The sequence below is a fragment of the Heterodontus francisci genome, chromosome 30 (assembly GCF_036365525.1).
Source record: "Heterodontus francisci isolate sHetFra1 chromosome 30, sHetFra1.hap1, whole genome shotgun sequence".
Lineage (NCBI taxonomy): Eukaryota > Metazoa > Chordata > Chondrichthyes > Heterodontiformes > Heterodontidae > Heterodontus > Heterodontus francisci.
In genome coordinates, this window is record NC_090400.1 from 50,131,073 (window position 1) to 50,154,295 (window position 23,223).

Consider the following 23,223-nt stretch of genomic DNA (forward strand, 5'->3'; position numbering starts at 1 on the left):
GTTCAGGGATGATGTCAGGAAGCACTTCTTCACACAAAGGATAAGGGAAATCTGAATTCTCTTCCCCACCCTTTAAAAAACACTGTTGAGTCTGGGGCTTCAATTGAAAATGTCAAAACTGAGATTGATAGAAGTTTGTTAGACAAGGATATTAAAGTTATTGAGCCAAAGTGATAGATGGAGTTAAGATACAGATTATCCATAATCTAATTGAACAGCAGAACAGGCTCAGGCAGCTGAATGGCCTCGTATAGGAATATAGGAGCAGGAGTAGGCCATTCAGCCCATCGAGCATACCCCGTCATTCAATATGATCATGGCTGATCATCCACTTCAACCACATCCACACTATCCCCTTATGTCATTTGTATTTAGAAATCTGTCAATCTCTGCTTTAAACATATTCAATGACTGATCTTCCAAAGCCCTCTGGGGTAGAGAATTCCAAAGATTCACAACCCTCTGAGTAAAGAAATTTCTCCTCATCTCTGTCCTAAGTGGCTTCCACTTTATTTTGAAATTGTGTCCTCTGGTTCTAGAATCCCCAACCAGGGGAAATATCTTAGCTGCATCTACCCTGTCCATCCCTTTAGTATTTTGTAGGTTTCAATGAGATCACCTCTCATTCTTCAAAACTCTAGAGAATACAGGCCCAATTTCCCCAATCTCTCTTCACAGGACAGTCCCACCATCCCGGGAACAAGTCTGGTGAACCTTCATTGCACTCCCTCTATGGCAATAATATCCTTCCTGAGGTAAGGGGACCAAAACTGAACACAGTACTCCAAGTGCGGTCTAACCAAAGTTCTATACAATTGAAGCAAGACTTTACTACTGCTGTACTCAAATCCTATTGCAATAAAGGCTAACATACTATTAGCCTTCCTAATTGCTTGCTGCACCTGCATGTTAGCTTTCAGTGACTTATTGTCACAGACACCCAGGTCCCCTTGTACATCTACACTTTCTAATCTCTTACCATTTAAGAAATACTCTGCACATCTGTTCCTCCTACCAAAGTGGATAACCCCGCATTGTTCCACATTATATTCCATCTGCCATATTCTTGCCCACTCACTAAGTCTGTCCAAATCCCCTTGAAGCCGCTTTGCATCTTCCTCACAACACATTTCCACCTAGTTTTGTGTCATCCGCGAACTTGGAAATACTACATTTGGTCCCCACGTCCAAATCATTGATAGATATTGTGAGCAGCTGTGGCCTAAGAACTGATCCCTGCGGCACCCCACTAGTCACAGCCTGCCAACACGAGAATGACCCATTTATTCCTACTCTCTGCTTTCTGCCTGTTAACCAATCATTAATCCATGCCAGTATATTACCTCCTATCCTATGTGCTTTCATTTTGCTAACCAATCTCCTGTGAGGGACTTTATCAAAAGCCTTCTGAAAATCCAAGTATACCATGTCCACCATCTCTCCTTTATCAATTCTGTTAGTAACATCCTCAAAAAACGCCAACAGGTTCGTCAAACATGATTTCCCGTTCATAAATCCATGTTGACTATGCCCAATCAGATCATTATTATCCAAGTGTCCATTTATCACATCCTTTAGAATAAATTCTAGCATTTTCCCAATGACTGATGTAAGGCTAACAGGTCTGTAATTCCCTCTTTTTTCTCCCTACTTTCTTAAATAGTGGGGTGACATTTGCTACCTTCCAATCTGCAGGAACCACTCCAGAATCGATAGAATTTTGGAAGATGATCACCAATGCATCCACTGTTTCCTTAGCTACCTCTTTCAACACTCTGGGATGTAGAATATCAGGTCCCAGGGACTTATCAACCTTCAGCCCCATTAATTTCTCCAATACAATCTTCTTACTAATACAAATTTCCTTCAATTCCTCATTCCCCCAATCCCTTGGATCTCTAATTCTGGGAGATTTCTTGTATCTTCCTCTGTGAAGACAGACACAAAGTAATCATTTAGCTTCTCTGCCATTTCTCTATCCCCATTATAAATTCTCCTGACTCTGTCTGTAATGGACCCACATTTGTCTTAGTTAAACATTTCCTTTTTACGTACCTGTAGACGCTTTTACTGTCCATTTTTATATTTTTTGCTAGCTTACATTCATATTCTATTCTCCCTTTCTTTATCAGTTTCTTCATCCTCCTTTGCTGTATTCTAAAATCCTCCCAATCCTCAGGTTTACTATTATTTCTGGCAACTTTATAGACCTTTTCTTTTAATCTTATACAATCCTTAACTTCCTTAGTTATCCACGGTTGACTGCCTTTACTTTTGGGATTTTTGTGCCTTGAAGGAATGTATGGTTGCTGTAAACTATGTAATATTTCTTTAAAGACTATCCATTGCCTATGTACTGTCATACCTTTTAATGTATTTTGCCAATCCACCTCAGCAAATTGGCCCCTCATATCTTCATAATTTCCTTTGTTCAAATTTAACAACCTGGCTTCAGATTGAACTACCTCACTTTCAAACATAGAATTTTGTATTATCATATTATGGTCACTCATCCCTAAAGGTTCTTTTACAACAAGATTATTAATTAGCCCTTGTCCCCATATTCTTATTTTGATATGTTCCCAGATTGATGCTGGTCTGTTCACTAGGAAAATTGTTGCAATTGGTGCAGGCGATTAGAGTGGGTCCAAAGGACACAAGAAATTGAAAGGAAACAGCTGATGCGAAGACTCTAGTTGAGTGTGATTTGTGTTACTGGGATAGTCATTGCAAAAAGTGGAAAGAAGGGTTTGCTCCTCGCCACATCTTTCAGAAACCTCGAAGTGTCTCATATAAAACAAACTACTGAAGTTCAGCAGCCATTTTATGTACAGCAAAATCCCACAAATTATCACTAAAATAAAAGCAAAATACTGCGGATGCTGGAAATCTGAAACAAAAACAAGAAATGCTGGAGTCACTCAGCAGGTCTGGCAGCATCTGTGGAAAGAGAAGCAGAGTTAACGTTTCTTCCGAAGAAGGGTCACTGACCCGAAACGTTAACTCTGCTTCTCTTTCCACAGATGCTGCCAGACCTGCTGAGTGACTCCAGCATTTCTTGTTTTTGTCCCACAAATTATCAGATGGATGACCAGCTGATCTATTTTTAAACATGTTGACCAGAAGACTAGAGAACCCCCCGTTCAGGGAGTGCTACGGGATCTTAGACATCCACCTAAACAGGCCTAATGTCTCATACAAAGACAATGCAGTACTCCCTCAGCATTGCACTGGAGTATCAGCTATAAAGTTATGTTCTCAAACCAGTTTTCCCCAAAAATATACTTTATTCATAAAAATCTGTAAAATAAAAAAAATTACAAAACAGTTACCCTTCCATTCCATTTTACATGCAACGTACGTTTGTATTCCACAGCAGAACCATATTTTGGTGCTTACAACCCGAGGGGTTTTACACAAGTTCCAGCCCCTCAGTTCACTATTGTGGGAGGAGCTTAAACAGTGGTCTTTCCCCATTGAGCCTTTGCAGCGGCTGCCCCAAGCTTCAGTGCGTCTCTGAGCACGTAGCCCTGGACCTTGGAATGTGCCAGTCTGTAACACTCGGTCATGGACAACTCTTTCCACGAAGGATAGGTGGTATGGCACGGTCCAACTAGATGGAGCGTTCCGTTGCAATGTGACCAGACCCATCCTTCGCAACACTGGGGACAGATAGAACCTCAGCACGTAGTGACACTTGGTGTTTACGTACTGGGGATCTACGCACAGCTTGATGCAGCCGCACACAAAGGTGCCCATCAGAATGAGGGCGACGTTGGGTATGTTTTCTGCCCCTTTATCCAGAGGTTTGAACATTGAGTCCCTATGGACACAGTCCATTTTCAATCTCCAGATAAAGCGGAAGATGGCTTGGGGGACCACCACGGCGTAGGAGTGGGGTATGGGCCAGACCCACGCCATGTACGGTAACAACATGAGCACCTCGCACCTGATGACCAGGTTCATACCCGCAATGGAGAGAGAACGCTGCCGCCCACTTGCTCAGTTTATGTTTTACCATGGCTATACACTCCTTCCAGTTTTTGGTGCACGCCCGGCCCCTCCGAACCATATCCCCAGCACCTTCAGGTAGTCTGACTTGACGGCGAAGGGAACAAAGGATCGGTTGGCCCAGTTCCCAAAGAACACAGCCTTACTCTTGCCGCAATTTACTTTGGCTGCCAAGGCCAGGTCCAACTGGTCACAGATGCTCATCAGCCTACGAACGGACCGTGGATCAGAGCAGAAAACAGTGACGTCGTCCATGTACGGGGAGGCTTTGACTTGAGTACCTCCACTGCCTGGGATTGTCACCCTTCCTAATGGACTCAGCAAAAGGTTCGATACAGCAAACAAACAAGACAGGGGAGAGAGGACAGCCCTGTCTGACTCCAGATTTAGAGTCATAGTTATACAGCACAGAAACAGGCCCTTCAGCCCATCGTGTCTGTGCCGGCCATCAAGCACCTATCTATTCTGATCCCATTTTCCAGCACTTGGCTCATAGCCGTGTACGCTATGGCATTTCAAGTGCTCATCTAAATACTTCTTAAATGTTGTGAGGGTTCCTGCCTCTACCACCTCTTTGGGCAGTGCGTTTCAGATTCCAACCATCCTTTGGGTGAAAAAGTTTTCCTTGATTGGGAAATTTTGATTCTCACCTGTTGATTGAGACTGCGCTACTGATGTTTGTGTAGAGCAGTTGGATCCATCTGCAGATTCCCTCCCCAAATCCCATTTTGGAGAGCATGTCCATCATGTAGGTGTGTGATATCCTGTCAAAAGCCTTCTCCTAGTCCAAGCTGATGAGGCAGGTGTCCACCCTGCTGTCCCACACATAGGCAATCATATCCCTGAGTAGCACAACCAGAATGAGCCTTGAAACCACAACTTTATAGCTACAGAAGTGACATCCAGGTTTAACCGTGTCTTCCTTTAAGACTCTGCTTTAAGTCCACCTGTTTGATCAAGCTTTTGGTCACCACCCCTAATATCTCCCACTTGGACTCAGAATCCTTTTTTGTCTGATTACGGCTCTCTGAAGTGCTTTGGGATGCTTTTCTACCTTAACGGTGGTTATATAAATGCAGGTTGTTGTTGTAAAGGAACCAGTACCAGATTATATTGAGCAGACACTCTGATTCCATTCGATACCGTCTCTTCTCATTAGGTCTCTGATCTCCTCAGAAACTTACATTTTAAATAAATCAACCTTATACTTTATTGATTTTGTGGCTTTTGTTTATTAAACCAATGCTTTCACAATCTCCATGTTATTTTGCTTGATTTACTGGTTTCTCTGTGCTGTAATGGGAAGGCTGATTTGTTTCCAGCCACTGCTGCTTAAGGCTGACCCCTAGGAAGGATGCAGGAGGTGGCAGAATCTCTCTCCATCTTTGTTTTACAGTATTTTTGACACCGAATGAATCTGATTTGGGAATCTCACATACAGACCAAACCTGTTCCATTATTGCTTGATAAAGTTCGTAAACTCAATCAGACAAAGTCCTTGTAAATCCCTCTGTTTAACACTACTTTGCTTGAAGCGCCAGTTATAAAGTAAAACATTCTGAGTTGCTTTTGGTTTGATGACTACAATTTAGTTCAAGAAAGCTGTTTGATGGTTGACCCTATTGTTGGTGAGTCATCAAATAAGCAATAAGTAGGATGTTCCACTCGTCCATGGGAAACTGAATTTCCTTTCCCTGCTTCAACAATCCCTCCTCAACAAAAACTTGTATTTGTTTAGCACCTTTTAACATAGTAAAATGTATATAACGGAGTGAGTTAGGGATCAACATGGCCACTCAAAGGCATTTGAATGTTTTTTCTCTGATTCGACAGGTTGGTCATTTTGATTGCTTGAAATGGTCCATTGGCTTCAAAAAAAAAATAGTCAACGTGCTTTGTACTCTACAGGCACATCAAACATCTCCTCCCTCCTGCAGAGATTTCCCAGGCCCAATATATATTCTCCCTTAAATAAAAGCAAAATACTGCAGATGCTGGAACTCTGAAATGAGAACAGAAAGTGTCAGAAATAGTCAGCAGGTCTGGCGGCATCTGTGCATCAGAACAGTTCTGATCAAAGGTCACAAACCTGAAACGCTAACTCCGTTTCTATCGGCACAGATGCTTCCAGGCCTGCTGACTATTTCCGACACTTGCTGTTCTCATATATTTTCCCTTATTGATGCATGTTAAAGATACCAACAAATCTTAGGCCAGGAATTTTCTCGAAACTGCTTCCTCTCCGCCATCAAATGTCATCAGAAACGTGACGGCAACTACACTTAAGCATGTAAATGGAATTTCTGACAAAGTTACACCGGCTTCACAGGAGCAGCTGCAAGGAAATTCCCCGCCATCGTGTTAGAAAATGATGCCACAGCCAATCAAACTGTCCATACATTTACAAAACCTGTTGAATCTGTAATGGTCTTCTCTATTATCCAGGAATTAAAGGGAGAGTCTTTGACACTAATGGAAATCCCATAAAAGGAGCTGCAGTTCATATAAAGGGACGTGATAATATTCTACCATACAACACTACTGCAGATGGTGAATATTATAGGCTTCTCCTGACAGGACGATACACCATCCTAGTAAGATCCTCTTTCTCCATTTTTCTTCCTTGTCCTGGTTTATATTTCTGGGCCTTGTCACTGGTTTTGAATGGCATATTAGCATTAAAACGCTATAGAGAAGAATTTATTTCAGAAAGGTGAGAGAGAGAAACCAGGAAATTATACCTCTGTTAATCTGACATCTGTTGTGCGGAAGTTATTGGAATCTATAATAAAGGAGAGATGACTGAACACTTAGCGTAATTTAAGCTGATTAGGGAGAGCCAACATGGATTTGCAATGGATAGGTCATGTCTAACAAACTTAATTGAATATTTTGCGGAAGTAACTAAATTAGTGGAGAAGGGAATGTCTAAGGGTCCAGAAAGCATTTAATAAAGTTTCACATAAGAGACTGTTAATTAAAACTCATAGAATTGAAGACCAAGTATTGACCTGATTAGAAGATTGGTTAGCCGTTAGAAAACAGAGCATATGTATATACTCGAATTGGAAGGTACTGACTAGTGGTGTCTCACAGAAATCTGTGTGCTGAGGCCTAAACTATTTGCAATATTTATTAATGACTTGGATTATACTATACAGAGCCATATATCCAAGTTTGGTGGTAGAGTAAGTAGTGTAGACTGGAGCATAAAATTACAAAGAGACATTGATAGATTAAGTGAGTGGACAACTGTGGCAGATGGCTTTCAATGCAGTTATGTGTGAGGTTATCCATTTTGGACCAAAAAAACACAGACCTGAGTATTGCTTAAACAGTGAAAAGCTAGGAACAATGGAGGGTCAAAGATGTTTTGGGGTCCATGCCTACAGATCACTAAAATGTCATAGTCAGATACAAAAAAATAAGCAAAATGACAAATGCAATGTTAGCCTTTATAACTTAGAGGGCTAGAATATAAAAGGGAGGAAGTTTCGCTACAGCTACAGAAAGCCATGGTTAGGTCCCAGTTGGAGTACTATGTACAGTTCTGGGCACCGCACCTTGGTAAGAATATATTGGCCTTTAAAAGAGTGCAGCACAGATTCACCAGAATATTACCAGGGCTCCTCGGGTTAGATTATAAGGAGAGATTACGATAAATTCGACTTGTATTTCAATGACAATTGAAGGCTAAGGGATGATTTGATTGTGGGTTTTAGGATTTTGAAAGGAATTCGTATAGTAGACAGAGATAAACAGTTACTGCTGCTGGAGGAGTCTAGGAAAAAGGGACAAAACCTTAAAATCAGAGCTTGACCAATCAGGAGAGAAGTTAGGAAATACTTGTTCACTCAAAGGGTGATAGAAGTGTGGAACTTTCTCCCACAAAAAGCCGTAAATGCTAGCTTAATTAGTAACTTTAAATCCAAAATTGATAGATTTTTGCTTGACAAGGGTACAAAAAAAAGACTTGAGTTTATATAGCGCCTTTGACAACCATCAGATGTCTTAAAGTGCTTTACAGCCAATGAAGTACTTTCTGAAGTGTGGTCACTGTTGTAATGCAGGAAAAAGGATATGGAGCCAAGACAGGCGGATGGAGTTAAGGTACAGATCAGCCAGAATCTCATTGCATGACAAAACAGGCTCGAGGGGCTGAATGAACTATTCCCATTCCTAAATTCCTAAACACACAAAAGCTAATACACCGTGTCATGCTCATGAGAAGAGTAGTGATGAAAATACAGAAACAAATTGAAAAGTTATAAAAATTAGAAGAATTTTAAAAGATTGGTACATTGACTGTCAACAAATGGAGCACAAGTCACATGACTCATACCACCTCCTGCACTGTAACCCACATCCATTGTCTACTAAGATTGAAAACCAATCAACCCGTCTGCATGGAAATAAGACTGATAATCAGACATGGATGTGAGTTATACTCAAACAAACTAAGACAAAAGTCTTTCCAGACTTTTTGTCCACAACTAACCTTCACCACAATGGAGTGTGAACAGCCCTCATACCCTCAAAATGGGGCCATCAAAAGCCCATTGTGCAGCCCAGCAAGAACTGAAACCTAAAGTCACATGGGCAGAACTAACACTTGTAAGTTCACCTTAAAAGGTAATTGTTTTGATAACATAGGGGATTTTGCCAGTACAGAACTTCAGACATCAAAATGTTGGGTTTCTCCTCAGCCACATGAAAAACATCTAAAGACATCTTGAATTCCAGCAAAGCTGAGACGGAGAGAGATTAGTTTCAGTCAACACAGTTGAACCCTGCTGAGACAAGTTGGAAGCCAGCTACAGCAGAGATAAGAGAGTGCCTTTGTAAAAAATATTATTCCACCTGTGAGAATTGAACTAAGCTATCAGCACCATCTTCAACCTGAAGTGGACTGCAAGAAGGCTACAACAGCCCAGCAATTACAACCAACAACCAGGCCTGCAACTGTAAAATTAATCTTTTGAGAAGATCCCACAGGTTTTCCCTGATGCAACAGACTTTTACACCATGAACTCTTACCCTTTACCGTCTATCTACTCTTGAAAGTGTATGCGAGAGTGAATGCATGCGTGAGTGGTGTTGCGAACATTTAGGGAAATGAATATTGTTTAATAAATAGTTAATCATCTGTTTTAAACCAAGAAAACCTGTCACTGTCTGTTCATTGGCACGTAAAACACAGGGATTGAAACACTAGTAACACAAAAACACTGGTCAGTTGGGAGGTGAACAGTGGAAATCAGCCACACCATCATCCAGCTGTCCATAACAACCTTAACGCTTTGCAACTCAAGTAGCTTCCACCAGTGACAAATCTGTATCCACCTGTACTTCATCCTTCCAGTAAACTTCTCTCAATAATAAAAGCAAAATACTGCGGATGCTGGAAATCTGAAACAAAAACAAGAAATGCTGGAATCACTCAGCAGGTCTGGCAACATCTGTGGAAAAAGAAGCAGAGTTAACGTTTCGGGTCAGTGGCCCTTCTTCAGAACACTCCGAGTTCTGAAGAAGGGCCACTGACCCGAAACGTTAACTCTGCTTCTCTTTCCACAGATGCTGCCAGACCTGCTGAGTGATTCCAGCATTTCTTGTTTTTGTTTCAAACTTCTCTCAATGTTCTCTCCAGACATGATAAGGATCTCTAATTAAACTGTGGTTTACATCACTCAAGCAAGACAATAAGAAAAATGCGATACACACCCAAAATGCTTCACTAAAATTGCAGTGACGCAATTGTGTGTTTAATGTACAAGTTTTTGCCCTTCACGATGCCCTCCTACCTTTAATTCATCTAGAGTCAGCAGCTTTTTTTAACCTGACAGGCCTTTTTAAAAAAAAAATTGCCTAAAATAAAAACTATTAGGAGCTGCAAGAAGAAAATTCGGCATTTCTAAACCAAATACTTGGTAAATTTCCAAGTGTGCCTGGTAGAATGCATAATTTGCTGATATAATAAATAAAAATATGGGTTGGCATCCTCAGATGAGGTGTTTTCATATGGTGCTGTCACATGTATAGGAAGTGCAATGATGGAAAAATAAACACTAAAACTGAAGAGATATAAAAATTGACTTTATCTTTTTAAAAAATGGACAATGCTGCTAAAAATGGCTGCTGGAGGTAAATGACCCAGCCTTTGTATATTCAAATTGTCTGACAGGGACAAAGGAATACCTTTTGAGCTGGGAAGGACCAATTACACCCATCCTGAAACATTCCTGAATTGAGTGGGTTCTCCTGAAACAAAAAAGGTATGAAGTGGAAACATAACTGGATTATTCTCATCCTGAACCCATAAAGAGACACTTATGAATTGAATGGGTTCTTCTGAAACAAAGAAGGTGTGAAGTAGCCACATCCTAGGCCATTGTTGGTCACCAAAGGTCGGAGATCCACATCTCAACAGAAGCAAAGGTGTGAAACCATTTTTGACCTTAAAGGTAGCTCCCTGAAGAGAGAGAGGGCGATACCCAGAAAGCAGCATCACCAAGAAGCTTGTTTCCAGCTAAGTGGGTGGGAGAAATCCAGCAAGCCAGAAGGGAACCATCCTGCTGTAAACTTCTACATCTTTACTTATGCAGCTGTGAATTAGAAGTAATACATTGTTTTTAATTGAACTTTCAACTAAGAGAGAAACCTACAAACACCTCAGGCCTGCAACCAATGAGAACGTGACTTCCAAGAGAATTCAACAGGTTTACTGTGACCCCAGAAAACCACCCCACTTAAAATTACTTACCGCTTTTTCTCTGTGTGTGTGTCTGTATGTGTGTGTGTGTGCGCGTGCGACAATTTTGGTATTGCTCAATAAATAATTAATCTTCTGTTTAAACCTACAAGAAAACCAGTCGCTGTCTATTTATTTGGCAAATAAAATACAGTGGGGTTAAACCCGAATAACAAAAACAACACTTGCTGCAATCTGGTGGGAGTAGAACAGTGGGAACCACCCATACCCCTCACCACATGGCAGTAATAGTGCACCTTTGCTGATGGCTGTGAAGGCCAATCTTTGAGAGGCAGATTCTGCCACAAGTGCCACACATGAAGCTGTCAGGTGACACTGAGTTGTTGTTTTTGACATTGGTCCCTGTTGCTGTAGCAACTGGTCATCATGGTAGTGCACACCAGTCCACCGGATGTGTCACCATTTTCCTCTTTTGTCAGCTATTGTCTCCCAGGTACAATAGTCAATATTTAGTGCCTTCATGTCACGCTTGCAAGAATCCTTGAAGCGGAGCTTTGGGTGCCCCACTGGTCCTTGGGTATGCGACTGACTTCCATCCTGCAGATGTGTCTGATCCACTGAAGCCGTCTGTTTGATTAGTGCCAACAAACTTGGGAGCTCTGCCTTTGCATTCGTGATTTTGTCCTGCCAGGATATACCCACAAGACATCGCAGACTGCGAAGATGGAAATTGTTCAAGTTCTTTTCCTGGTAACTTTAAAAGATAACCATGTTTCACAGTCATACAGCAAGGTGCTGAGAACACAGGCCTTATAAACCATCAGCTTGGTACTAAGAGTCAGCTTGGTGTTATCCCATGTGCATTTCGTAAGTGGTAGCTGTTTTCCCCATGCATGTGTCGAGCTCTGCATCAAGGGGCAGATTGTCTGTTACCATGGACCCAAGGTAGCAGGATTTGATGACCACTTCCAATGGGGTGTTGTTTAGTGTGACCAGGGGCAGAGATGCAACACCTTGTCCATGACCACGGTTTTCTTGATGTTTATAGTCAAGGAGAACAAGTTACAGGCATGGGAGAGACAGTCCATGAGTCTTTGTAGCTGAGTTTCTGTGTGAGCGACTAGTGCAGCATCATCAGCGTAGTGCAGTGCATGTTGTCATGGAAGGAGCGGATGAGACTGAGGAGCTTTGGTGGACAGCCAATTTTCCCTTAGGGAGATCTACGAAGGTAAAGTAAAGGGGTATACTCTGTTCCCTACATTTCTCTTGCAGCTGGCATATAGAGAAGATCATGCCCACAGTAGATCTGCCAGCACGGAAATGGCACTGTGCTTCTGGGTACACTCGGTCTGCAAGTAGATGGAGTCTTTTAAGTATGATCCCAGCAAAGGCCTTCCCCGTGACATTAAGGAGTGAGATGCCCCTGTAGTTGTTGCAGTCTCGCCTGTCGTCTTTGTTTTTGTATAGTGTGATGATTTTGGCATCACACATCTCCTGTGGGACAGGGCCTACTTTCCAGCAGAAAAGGAGAAGGTCAAAAAGGTATGGCAATAGATGGGACCTTCCAGTCTTGAGCAGTTCGGCTGAGATTCCGTCCTTGCCAGGTGCTCTTCTGTTCGCTAGGTAGTCTATCATCTTCACGAGCTCAACTGATGACGGTTCTTCATCTAACTCATCCATGTATTGAATTTATTATCAATATTAAAAAAAGGAAATTAAAATAGACCTAACTCTGAATTGCTGTGTTTTTAGACTTTTTAACTATAATTTTGTCAGCAAAGTTATCTTTAAAACAAACTATAACTTAAGATGTGAGAAATTAAGACAATTTTTTCAGCTATTGATCCTCGTGATTAAAAAAACTTCTAATAGCACATTCAGAATAATTTGCTGTCTCAGCTATATTAAAAACAATAATGGTCACAAACATAAAACCTGTTCCTTGAATCATAGGCATTTACTATCACCATAGTGTAGCTATACTGCTCGGACAGGCTTATTTAGAGAATAATGTTTTTTGTTAAAATAATCATTTTGAAACCCTAGAAGGTAGCATATGATTAGCCGTTTATCCCCACATTAAAAGCACAGCTCCTACTTTTCTTGACTTAAATTTTTTTAGGCCTATTTTCATGTTAATACAAGCCAACTGGAAAAGGTTGGGAACTGCAAATGAGATGTTAAAGAGCTGCACGTTGCGGACCCCTGAACTAGTCTCTCACTCTGCATCTCCCACCCTTGCCTTTAACCAAGTGAACGAGGACACTGGACTTTTATTTAGAGATACAGCACTGAAACAGGCCCTTTGGCCCACCAAGTCTGTGCCGACCATCAACCACCCATTTATACTAATCCTACACTAATCCCATATTCCTACCACATCCCCACCTGTCCCTATATTTCCCTACCACCTACCTATACGAGGGGCCATTTACAATGGCCAATTTACCTATCAACCAAGAAGGGTCACTGACCCGAAACGTTAACTCTGCTTCTCTTTCCACAGATGCTGCCAGACCTGCTGAGTGAATCCAGCATTTCTTGTTTTTGTTACCTATCAACCTGCAAGTCTTTGGCTGTGGGAGGAAACTGGAGCACCCGGCGAAAACCCACACAGACACAGGGAGAACTTGCAAACTCCACACAGGCAGTACCCAGAATTGAATCCGGGTCACTGGAGCTGTGAGGCTGTGGTGCTAACCACTGCGCCACTTGTCCAGAACTGATTCCTCAATCATATGTCAAAAGGATTCAATAGGGTAGAGAAATTAGTTCCTGTGGTGGAGGAATAAAGAACAAGGGGGACATAATCTTAAAATGACAGCTAGGTCATTTAGGAGTGAAATCGGGAAGGACTTCTTCACACAATGGGTAGTGGAAATCCGGAACTCCTTCCCCCAAATGGCTGCGAATTCTGGAACAATTGGGAGCTGTTGGACCATTTCCTGGAAAGATGGGTAAATAGAGTAGTGGTGTGGATTCGGCCTGATCTAATTGAAGGGTGGTACACTTGAATGGCCTATTCACATTCCTATGTATTTTCAAACAAAATTCAATGGTTCAATGTTCTGTTTCTGCACAAAGAACCATTATCACTGTAACATGAGCCTCAAAGGAGGTTCAGACAGTTCCTGTAATACACATCTTTATTCTATATTATAGGTAATGTCCCCACCTATCTTTCCTGTAACTGTAACCGGCTCAATTTCCTACAAAATACATGAGACGCTGTAGTATTCTTATTGGATTTATGATGCTGAAATGAGGGTGGCTATAAATTCCATAGCTCTGAATACAGGTGTGGCCATAGCAATATGTGATTTTTGGACTCTAGGGGATATGGGAATTGGGCAGGAGAGTGGAATTAAGGTCAAAGATCACCTATGATCTTAGTGAATAGCACAGCAAGCTTGAGTGGCCGTTTGGCCGCCTCCTGCTCCTTTTTCTTATGTTCTAATGCTCTTAACCCAAGCTCATTGCTTCTAATGCAGGCAGACGTCAACTTGGTGCTGCCTGCTAATTAACATGATAGCAACGTGCAGCCAGCACTAACCGTGCTTTTGAGTGGCTGCATGCCTCAGCAGGGGGCCCAAAATCATGACAGGCTATCACTAGTTAAAGTCAGCCTGCACTACTTAAAGCCAGCCTGCACCTTTTAAAGGGGAGGTGTATTGTGGCTGGAGCAGGTGCAGGAAGTCATTGTGGAACTCATTCTGGCATGAAAAAAGACGTAATAACAGCACAATCTGGGAGAGAGCAGGCTCCGAGATTTTCCGATGCAGTACTGGAGGCCTTTGTTAAGGAGGTCCAGAGGAAGAGAGATGTTCTGTATCCACAGAGGACCAGGAAGACCTTCAGACAAACTCTCAGAAGGCAGTGGACCCAGACAGCCATGATGGTCAATGCCACAGGTCACACCCCGAGGACCTAGATGCAGTACTGCAAAAAGTTCAATGGCCTCATACAAGTGGTCAAGCTCAGTGAATGCATTTACAAATGCCATCTCCCACTAACAGCACCACTAGTCTCAGACTTTGCTCATTGCACTACACACCTCTTACTCATCTACCAACAATCTCTATGAACCAGGATTCATGCCTATCATTCATGGCTTTACCTCACCCTCACACACTTAGCACTGCTACAAGCCTCACACCTACATCTCACAGCTTGCACACAATGCCAGCTAGTCAACCATGGTAGTCACAGCACCCAAACAGATTGCACCACACTGACTGACGTACTTCCCTCCTTCTTGCAGGACAAGGTGGCGCACAAGCAGAGGCAACAGGTGGCACAGAGGACTCAGATGAGCACTTCAATAGAGCAGGCTACAGGAGAAGGCTGATGGGTATGTGCAATGAAATGCTTGGTGCATTGGCAGGCCTGCCAGAAAGCCTGCAGTCAATGTTATAGAGCATGGAGGAGTCCGATGCCAACTTTGCACAGGACTTTGCGCAAATCTTAGAGCCCAACTTTTCCAATATGGAAGTGGTGACCAACTCCATCAGCACATTTGAGGACCCAACCATAATGCAAATTTTAAAGGCTGAATTCACAACTTCCATTGCAGCACAAGCAGAAGGCACACAATGTCTGAGTGCTGCAGTGGCAGCTCAGACTCCTGCCATGCAAGCTCAGACTGCTGCCATTATGACTGTGGATTACAGTGTGCAAAGATCATAGCAGTCCAACAATCTGTCCTCCAACAGCTGATTACTAGGATTGCTGAGGTGCAACCCTGGGAGTATGTTCGTATGAGTAGTAGTGGTTCCATGGAACCCGAATCTGCTGTCCTGTCATTCGTCCACCCACCCCTGACACTTGGCTTGCTATTGACCGTCACCCAGCCACATCATGCTGCTCCTGGCCATGCTGCTGCTGCCCATACTGAGAAGGTGTGGTTCGAAGCCAGTCCTGCAGGCCCATGTTGCTCAAGGTCGTCCTTTAAGGCCATCTGCAGTCCCCTCCACTGAAAGTCAGCAGCCTTCCACCAGCCAAGCTGCAGTTACTGAAGTAGCACTGCATAGGAGCACTAGGACAGGCAAAGGCATGCAGAGGGAGGGACTAAGGGAATGCATATGGGTGATTAGTGCACATTTATATACAATATTGAATGGTCTGATTTATAAATTTGGTTTGGAATGTTTATTTTATGGTGACTTTTATTTTTGCACTGTGGTCAAGTGGACGTTGTGATGATCGGTGACAGAGGGAAGGTAAGGTTGATGAATATGGAATTGGATCTTGTATTCACTTGTATCATTTGGCTTAATCTACTGGCATATTGTAACATGTGACTTGTACAAAGCTAGACATCAGTTTCACCGAGGGAAATGCCATACCTTAATGTCCACTACTATCCAACAATCACCTATAAATGTATAACCTCCTTACTTGCTTCATCATAATTCCTGTGCTTTCTTCCTTGTAGGTAACTGCAGATGGTTACCTGCCAGCCCAGAGGACTATTTCCATTATCAGTGTCCCTAGGGTGCCCTACAATGCTACAGTGGTGAACTTTATACTGCAGACAAATCCTTGCTGGCCAGGATTTACTTATCACAGCTACGATCAACTCCAGAGCTTCCTGTTTTGCATTCAGCAACATCAGCCCAGCATCACCTACCTCCACACCATTGGAAAATCAATTCAAGGTCAGCAGGAATTGTTTGCACCGCATGTAGTGACTCCCATGGAGTGGTTGAGCGGCAGGAAAGTTGCTTGTCATGGGATAATTTTGACAGGGTGTTTTAGAAATTTGTACTTCGGGTGGTGCAGTGGTTAGCACCGCAGCCTCACAGCTCCAGCGACCTGGGTTCAGTTCTGGGTACTGCCTGTGTGGAGTTTGCAAGTTCTCTCTGTGACTGCGTGGGTTTCCGCCGGGTGCTCCAGTTTCCTCCCACAGCCAAAGACTTGCGGGTTGATAGGTAAATTGCCCCTAGTGGTGGTAGGAGAATTGAGGGAAGGTGGGGATGTGGTAGGGAAATTGAGGGAAGGTGGGGATATGGTAGGGAATATGGGATTAAATGTAGGATTAGTATAAATGGGTGGTTGTTGGTCAGCACAGACTTGGTGGGCCGAAGAGCCTGTTTCAGTGCTGTATCTCTCTATGACTCTCTCTATCTAACAGAGCTCTCCCTTTAGGGATGGAAAATTAAAGGTTGAGGGGTGTGGGTGTGGGAGTGGTTTGGGGCAAGGGGTTATGTGCATCCCTGAATCCTTGATATGTTATCCTGACAGACAGAGCACAAATTTGAAAAGGACCCCTTGTGTTCTCAGCCATCTGCGATATGTCATCTGGAAAAATAAATCCTTTGGTGACTGAACAATTAAACAATGAAAAGTTCACAGGACACAGTGTATGAAGCAACCAAAAGGACATGTTTTTAAAGAGATCACCAACCAAAATGTATTTAAGTATCTGAGGAAGATTTTAGAAGGAACTCAAGGTGAGGGATTTATATTAGGAAAATAGGAAGGTAGGAAAGGAGTAGGCCATTCAGCCCCTCAAGCCTGTTTTGCCATTCATTGAGCTCAAGGGTGATCTGTATCCCAATTCCATCCATTGCCTTGGCTCCATATCCCTTAATACCCTTGGCCAGCTAAAATCTATAAATCTCAATTTTAAAGTTATTTAATTGAGCTAACATCTACTGCTTTTTTGTGGGAGAGAGCTTCATACTTCTACTTCCCCCCTCGGAGGTAGGATAGAAAGGGGGGGTTGGTGTGTGGCAGGTAGCCAATTAAACTAATTAATGTCCACACAAGGCCAATTCAAGGAGGCTGACTGGGATTTTCCAATCAGCCTCCAGGTTCCCAGAAGAGGTTGCGGGACAACTTAGCTGCCTGGAGCAGACCGAGGGGCCAGCACTCCAGGGAGGCTTAGAGGCCCTTCCCGCCATTTTGGGTGTAGCAGCAGCCACAGACCACCCTGTAGAGGGGCTACCCCACAGGTGGCCCGGCTGCCATTTTTTATTTCAAATTTTAAAAAGTTGGAGATAGGGCACTTCCATTTTGAAGCACCCTCTCACTCACCTAACTGCCATGACATCTGGCTGCTGCTTTCAAGCTAGAAGGCTTCTGATTGGCCCTCCCGTTTCAACAGCCCACCTGCCGTCCTTAATAGGAAAGCGACCCCACCCTCTGGCCTATAATTGGCTGCTCTGGGGAAAATCACATTGAGTGACTGTTTCCCATACACGGTGGGCGGGGAGGGGGGTGGAATTTTATGAAGGCGATGGGGGTCTTGGCTGCTGTCTGAAGAGCTGACGGGAGACCCACGTTGCCTCATTTAGGGAAGTGCAGCTGGATTACGAGCAAATCAGGCAATTAACAGGCCACCAGCAGGCTTTTCCCGGACCCGAGGGCGGTAAGTCCCACCCGCCGAGAGATACCGGACAATCAGAGGCCAGCAGCTCTTTTGTTTAGCAGTGCCACTGGGGAGACTGTGGCTGCTGCCGCAACGACACCCACTGGAGGCTCAGAATCGCAGAGTGACCCAGGCCAGAGGTAACTGATGGAAGAGTTTCGTGGGGTGGGGATTGTGGGGGATGGGGGTATGAGGTCGCAGCAAGGGCTGGGGGGGGCACTCTCAGTGGCACCCACCCCCCCCCCACCCCCCGTCCTGATGCCGGGACCCTTGATCAGGCACCTTTGAACAAGGGACCCCCCCCCCCCCGGGAGACCATCAGCAACACGCACAGGTTTGCTTGTCATGCTCCCCACATGGCAACAGGCCCACCTGCTGCTGGGTTAATACCAGTGGTGGCAGGAAGAGGCTCTTAATTGGGAATTAATTGCCCCTTAAAGGTCTCAATTTGGTAGCGGGGCTGGAAGGCCGTCCATGGCCTTCCTGCCACGGACTTAATCGGGTTGAAGACGGGAAGGTGGCGGGGTCACCACCTGCCACCATCCCGCCTGATACAATGCCCTCCCTACCTCCAAACTCGCCAAGAGGGAGCGCATAAAATACCGTCCAGTGTGGGCAACTAACCCCCATTTGAGCCTGAAAGTGGAGTTCGGAAGCCCACAGGGGAAATCCTGCCCATGGAGTGAAAATGCCCACCCACTGCCAGCTGTAAATTGAGATAAAAGCAGCAACGACTTAAATTTATATAACGACTATAACATAAAAAATTCTCAAGGTGCTTCACAGGAGCAATATAAAATAAAATTTGACACCAAGCCACCTAAGGAAACATTAGGCCAGATGACCAAAAGCTTGGTCAAAGAGGTAGGTTTTAAGTAGAGTCTTAAAGGGGGGGTGAGTCAGAGAGGCAGAGAGGTATAGGGAGGGAATTCCAGGGCATAGGGTCTAGGCAACTGAATGCACGGCAATCAATGGTGGAGCAATTAAAATCAAGGATGCTCAAGAGGCCGGAATTAGAGCAGCGCAGATATTTCAGAGGGTTGTGGGGTTAGAGAAAGTTAGGGAGGGGCGAGGCCATGGAGATTTTTAAAAACAAGGATGAAAATTTTAATATCACAACGTTGCTTAATCAGGAGCCAATGTAGGCCGTGAGCACAGGGGTGATGGGGAATGGAGTTTGGTGTGAATTAAGACATGAATGGCAGAGTTTTGGAACCTCAAGTGTACTGAGGGTAGAATGTGGGAGACTAGCCAGGAGTGTGTTGGAATGGTCATGTATAGAGGTAACAAAGGCATGAATGAGGGTTTCAGCAGCAGATAAGCTGAGGCAGGAGCAAAGTCGGGTGATGATACAGGGGTGGAAAGATGGTCTTAGTGATGGCGGAAAAATGTGATCGGAAGCTCACCTCAGCGTCAAATAGCACACCAAGGTTATGCACAGACTGGTTTAGTCTCAGGCTGTTGCTAGGGAGAGGGATGGAGTCTCTCGCCAGGGAACAGAATTTGGGGTGTGGACCAAAAACAATAGCTTTAGTCTTCCCAAGATTTAATTGGATTGTCCTGGAGATGCCAGGAATTGAAGATTTGTCTCCGGGCCATGCACTACGAGCAACCCAAAAGAAAAGTCATAACAGCAGTAAACAAAATTGTGTTTGGTTTTTAATGTACATTTGCTTTGAACACATTCATTTGTCAGCCATGAAAATATTGGCGATGAGGAAAATAGGGCTGTTTCACTAACAATCAAGGTTAATCCAATTGGGTAACAAGAATCTGTTCCCTTTCCAATTGTCTAAGGGAAGGCAGTTCACACAGAGGATGGACAAACGGCAGGAGTGTAGGGATGGATTGAGACAGGAAGTTATGTGATGAAATCTCCAGAAAAACACCCAACCAGAATTGGTAACCGGAGGTCTGAGTCAACAGGGGTCAACAGCACACGATCTCCATTGCTCCTTTAAACTGTAGCAGTAGAGTGGTCCCTATTGAAGACTGCTACCAAACACTGTTGGGCAGAGTAGAGTGTGCACGGAGCAAAGCCCTGTCCTACTGTGGAAGGTGCTAGCACAGCCCAGCCTCGCACTGTCGATTTTGCTGATGTAAATTGAATTTTATGATGTTTCCATTTCTGAACCATTCCGTAATCACGTTTCTACTTTGGTTCCACAGGGCGGGACCTCTGGGTGATGGTCATTACTGGGCATAATCCAAAAGAGAATCATGTTGGAAAACCCAATGTTAAGTACGTGGGAAACATGCATGGTAATGAGGTATGGAATTACCTTCTTGAAGGGAAAAGGAACTTTTTTTTTTAAAATGCCCTCAGGCAATCGGTAACTGTAGCAATGCTGGATGGAAGGCAAAATTGAGGAGTAAATGAAGGGAAATTAATCCTTTCTGCTATCAATATATGAGCATATTTATTATATGTCATCTTCACTTCCAGAGAGTAGGGAGCTAGCAGATTGAGAGAACCACTTGCCAAATAGTTTCAGGTGTCCCAAAGTGATCCAGGAAACACGCCTGGAACTAGCATTATCCCCATTTCTTATGCAAATCGAGTGCCTAATGGCACTTGCAGGCCCCTTTCCCACCTTTAATCATAACATAGACCGAGTATGCTGTGGTCAGTTTTCGCAGGCCTAACGCAGCTAAACTAACGATCCTTAAAGAGGCCACTGGAGACTGCCACCAAAAAAGTCATTTTAAAAAAACTTTACTGATCTGAATGTGGAACTAGGAGTTGAAGGGGTGCTCCTCTTAGCTACCCATTTGAAACCACAGGCCACTGGTGGCCACCCCACACCCCCGATCCCCTTCCATGGCCCTCATTCACTGTAGGCCCAGTGTTCCTGCCAGCCGAATTTCATACTCTTCATGCACTGTCTCAGTGGGTGGCTTATACCCTCAGCACACCAGCCCCATGCGATGATGCCAAAGGACAAATTTTGCATGGTCCTCCTGTAAATCAGTGTGAATTTGGATGCAAAGCAATTCTGGAGGCTTTTTTGGGTTCATGGTATATTGTACATTCCACAGAGTGCTTTGTTCATGCCATATGTTCCCTTCTGACACCTAGACTATGTGGCATTTTGCCTGCTCATTAAACGCCTTTCTCATTTCTTCCCACAAACTTGTGAACAGCTCATCTAAAACTCTGCCTATATCCTAACTTGCACCAAGGCCCGTTCACGCGTCATCCACATGCCAACTGATCTACATTGACACCAATCTGGCAACAGGTTTTAAAATTCTCATCCTAATCTTCAAATCCCTCCATGGCCTCACCCATCTCTATCTCGGTAACCTCCTACAACCCTCCGAGACATCTGCCCTTCTCCAATTCTGGCCTCTTGAGCATCCCCAATTATAATTGCTCTACCATTTGTGGCCACACCTTCAACTAAGTTCTGGAATACCCTCCCTACATCTCTCCACCTCTCTTTTCTCCTTTAAGATGCCCCTTAAAACCTACCTCTTTGACCAAGCTTTTGGTCATATTTCCCAAGATCTCCTTATGTGGGTTGGTGTCAAAATGTGTTTCATAATGCTTCTGTGAAGCACTTGGGATGTTTTGATAGGTCAAAGGTGCTATATGAATGAAACTTGTTGTGGTATATTGAATCCTGCCTGTCACTGTACTCAGAGATTGACCTTGGCCTGATTAACCCCTAAAACTACTTCAGAATCAGTTTAATATGTATACATGCCTATGACTAGTCCACCTGACATGCCTACTCTTACAGGGCTGGGACTAATTCCACTGGAGAAGAGATGGCCAAGAGGTTTATAAAATTAGGAAGGGAAGGGTACTTTCTCTGGTAGGAAGTCAATCAATTTAAAATCGTCACAAAGAGATTAAGGAGAAATTTCCTGATGCAGAATTTTTAGCTCATAGGATGCCTTGCCACAAGGAACAATTGACACAGAGAACACTTTTGGAAGGGAAGAATAGATAAATATTTGAAGCAGTGGAAGATACAGGAATGTGGGGAGAGAGTGAGACAGTGAGATTGGTTTCAGATTATTTCAGCAAAAAGCCAGCACAGAGACAATGGCCAGAATTCTACGCCGCCCCAGTGGGTCGGATGGTGGCGTGGGGGCGGCGTAAAATTGAGTGGCAGGCTCCGGGAGGCCTAACCTCCCCAATTCCGCCTCTGACCAAGTTTACGGAGGTCCGGCGGGGGAGGCAGGGGGGGAGGGGGGGGAGGGGTGTGAGAAGCAGCCCGCCCGCCTGAGGCCAATCAAGACCCTTAAGTGGCCACAACGGCCACTTAAGGGCCCTTGCCCGCCTCCACGGGTATTTTACCCATGGTAAGCGGGTGTGCCGGGGACGTGAAAAGCTGTCCAGCTATAGCTGCCAGCCTTTCCGCACCCCGGTGGGGAGGTGGGGGTGCCTGGCAATCGGGCGCAGGTTGCCCAATTGAGGACCGCCCCCGCCTCCCAACCCAACTCCATGATCCAAGATGCCCCCCCCTCCCCCCAAACGACTACACTAGCTTCACCAGGGCACGACCGATTCCCCTGGTGAGGCTGCCCGAACTTACCTTCTGTCCTGGTTCCATTGTGTCCTCCTTGTTCCGCTAGGCTGCAGTCCCAGCAGTGGCCACCGCTCCTGGTGGCGCTGCTGAGACTAAGAGCTGCCGGCCCGCTGATTGGCCGGCAGCTCACTGAGGCGGGACCTCCTCCCTCAAGTGGGTGGAAGTCCCGCCTCGGGCCAATTAAAGCCTGGGGATCCGTAAAATACGGGACAGATCCCCAGGCTGGGCAGAAGTGGGATCGGCACCAACATTTACATCGGAGTCCAGCTCCCGTCTGCCCAGCGTAAAATTCTGGCCAATGGCCTGGTTCACCTCCTGTACTGTAAACTTATCCGGTTCTGATTCTTCAATAGTTTGGTCACCTGTGTGAGTTTATCATTAACAACAGTGTTGATGTATCATAGAATCCAACATAGGGCCACAGCCATAAGGTGTCAATACCAACTTTATTCCGAACATAATACGCTGAGGCTGTACACCTGAAGTGGGATGTGTTAGGTATGCGCATGAGTCACAGAATCGAGGCTATAGTGTCAAAATCCCTTATCCAACTAGTGTGAGGACCCATCCTTGGAACAAAACCTCACCTG

At 44.4% G+C, this 23,223-nt stretch overlaps 1 protein-coding gene across 5 annotated transcripts in view; it reads left to right on the forward strand.

Moving 5' to 3' along the window:
• The window catches only part of LOC137346764 (carboxypeptidase D-like), a 230,705-nt gene that overhangs the window by 181,617 nt on the left and 25,865 nt on the right, over positions 1-23,223 (forward strand). For all 5 annotated transcript variants that reach the window (XM_068010553.1, XM_068010554.1, XM_068010555.1 and 2 more), the window contains 3 exons: positions 6,457-6,605; positions 16,155-16,377; positions 20,262-20,362. In XM_068010553.1, coding sequence (XP_067866654.1) covers positions 6,457-6,605; positions 16,155-16,377; positions 20,262-20,362 — 473 coding nt within the window. The remainder of the gene's footprint in view (positions 1-6,456; positions 6,606-16,154; positions 16,378-20,261; positions 20,363-23,223) is intronic.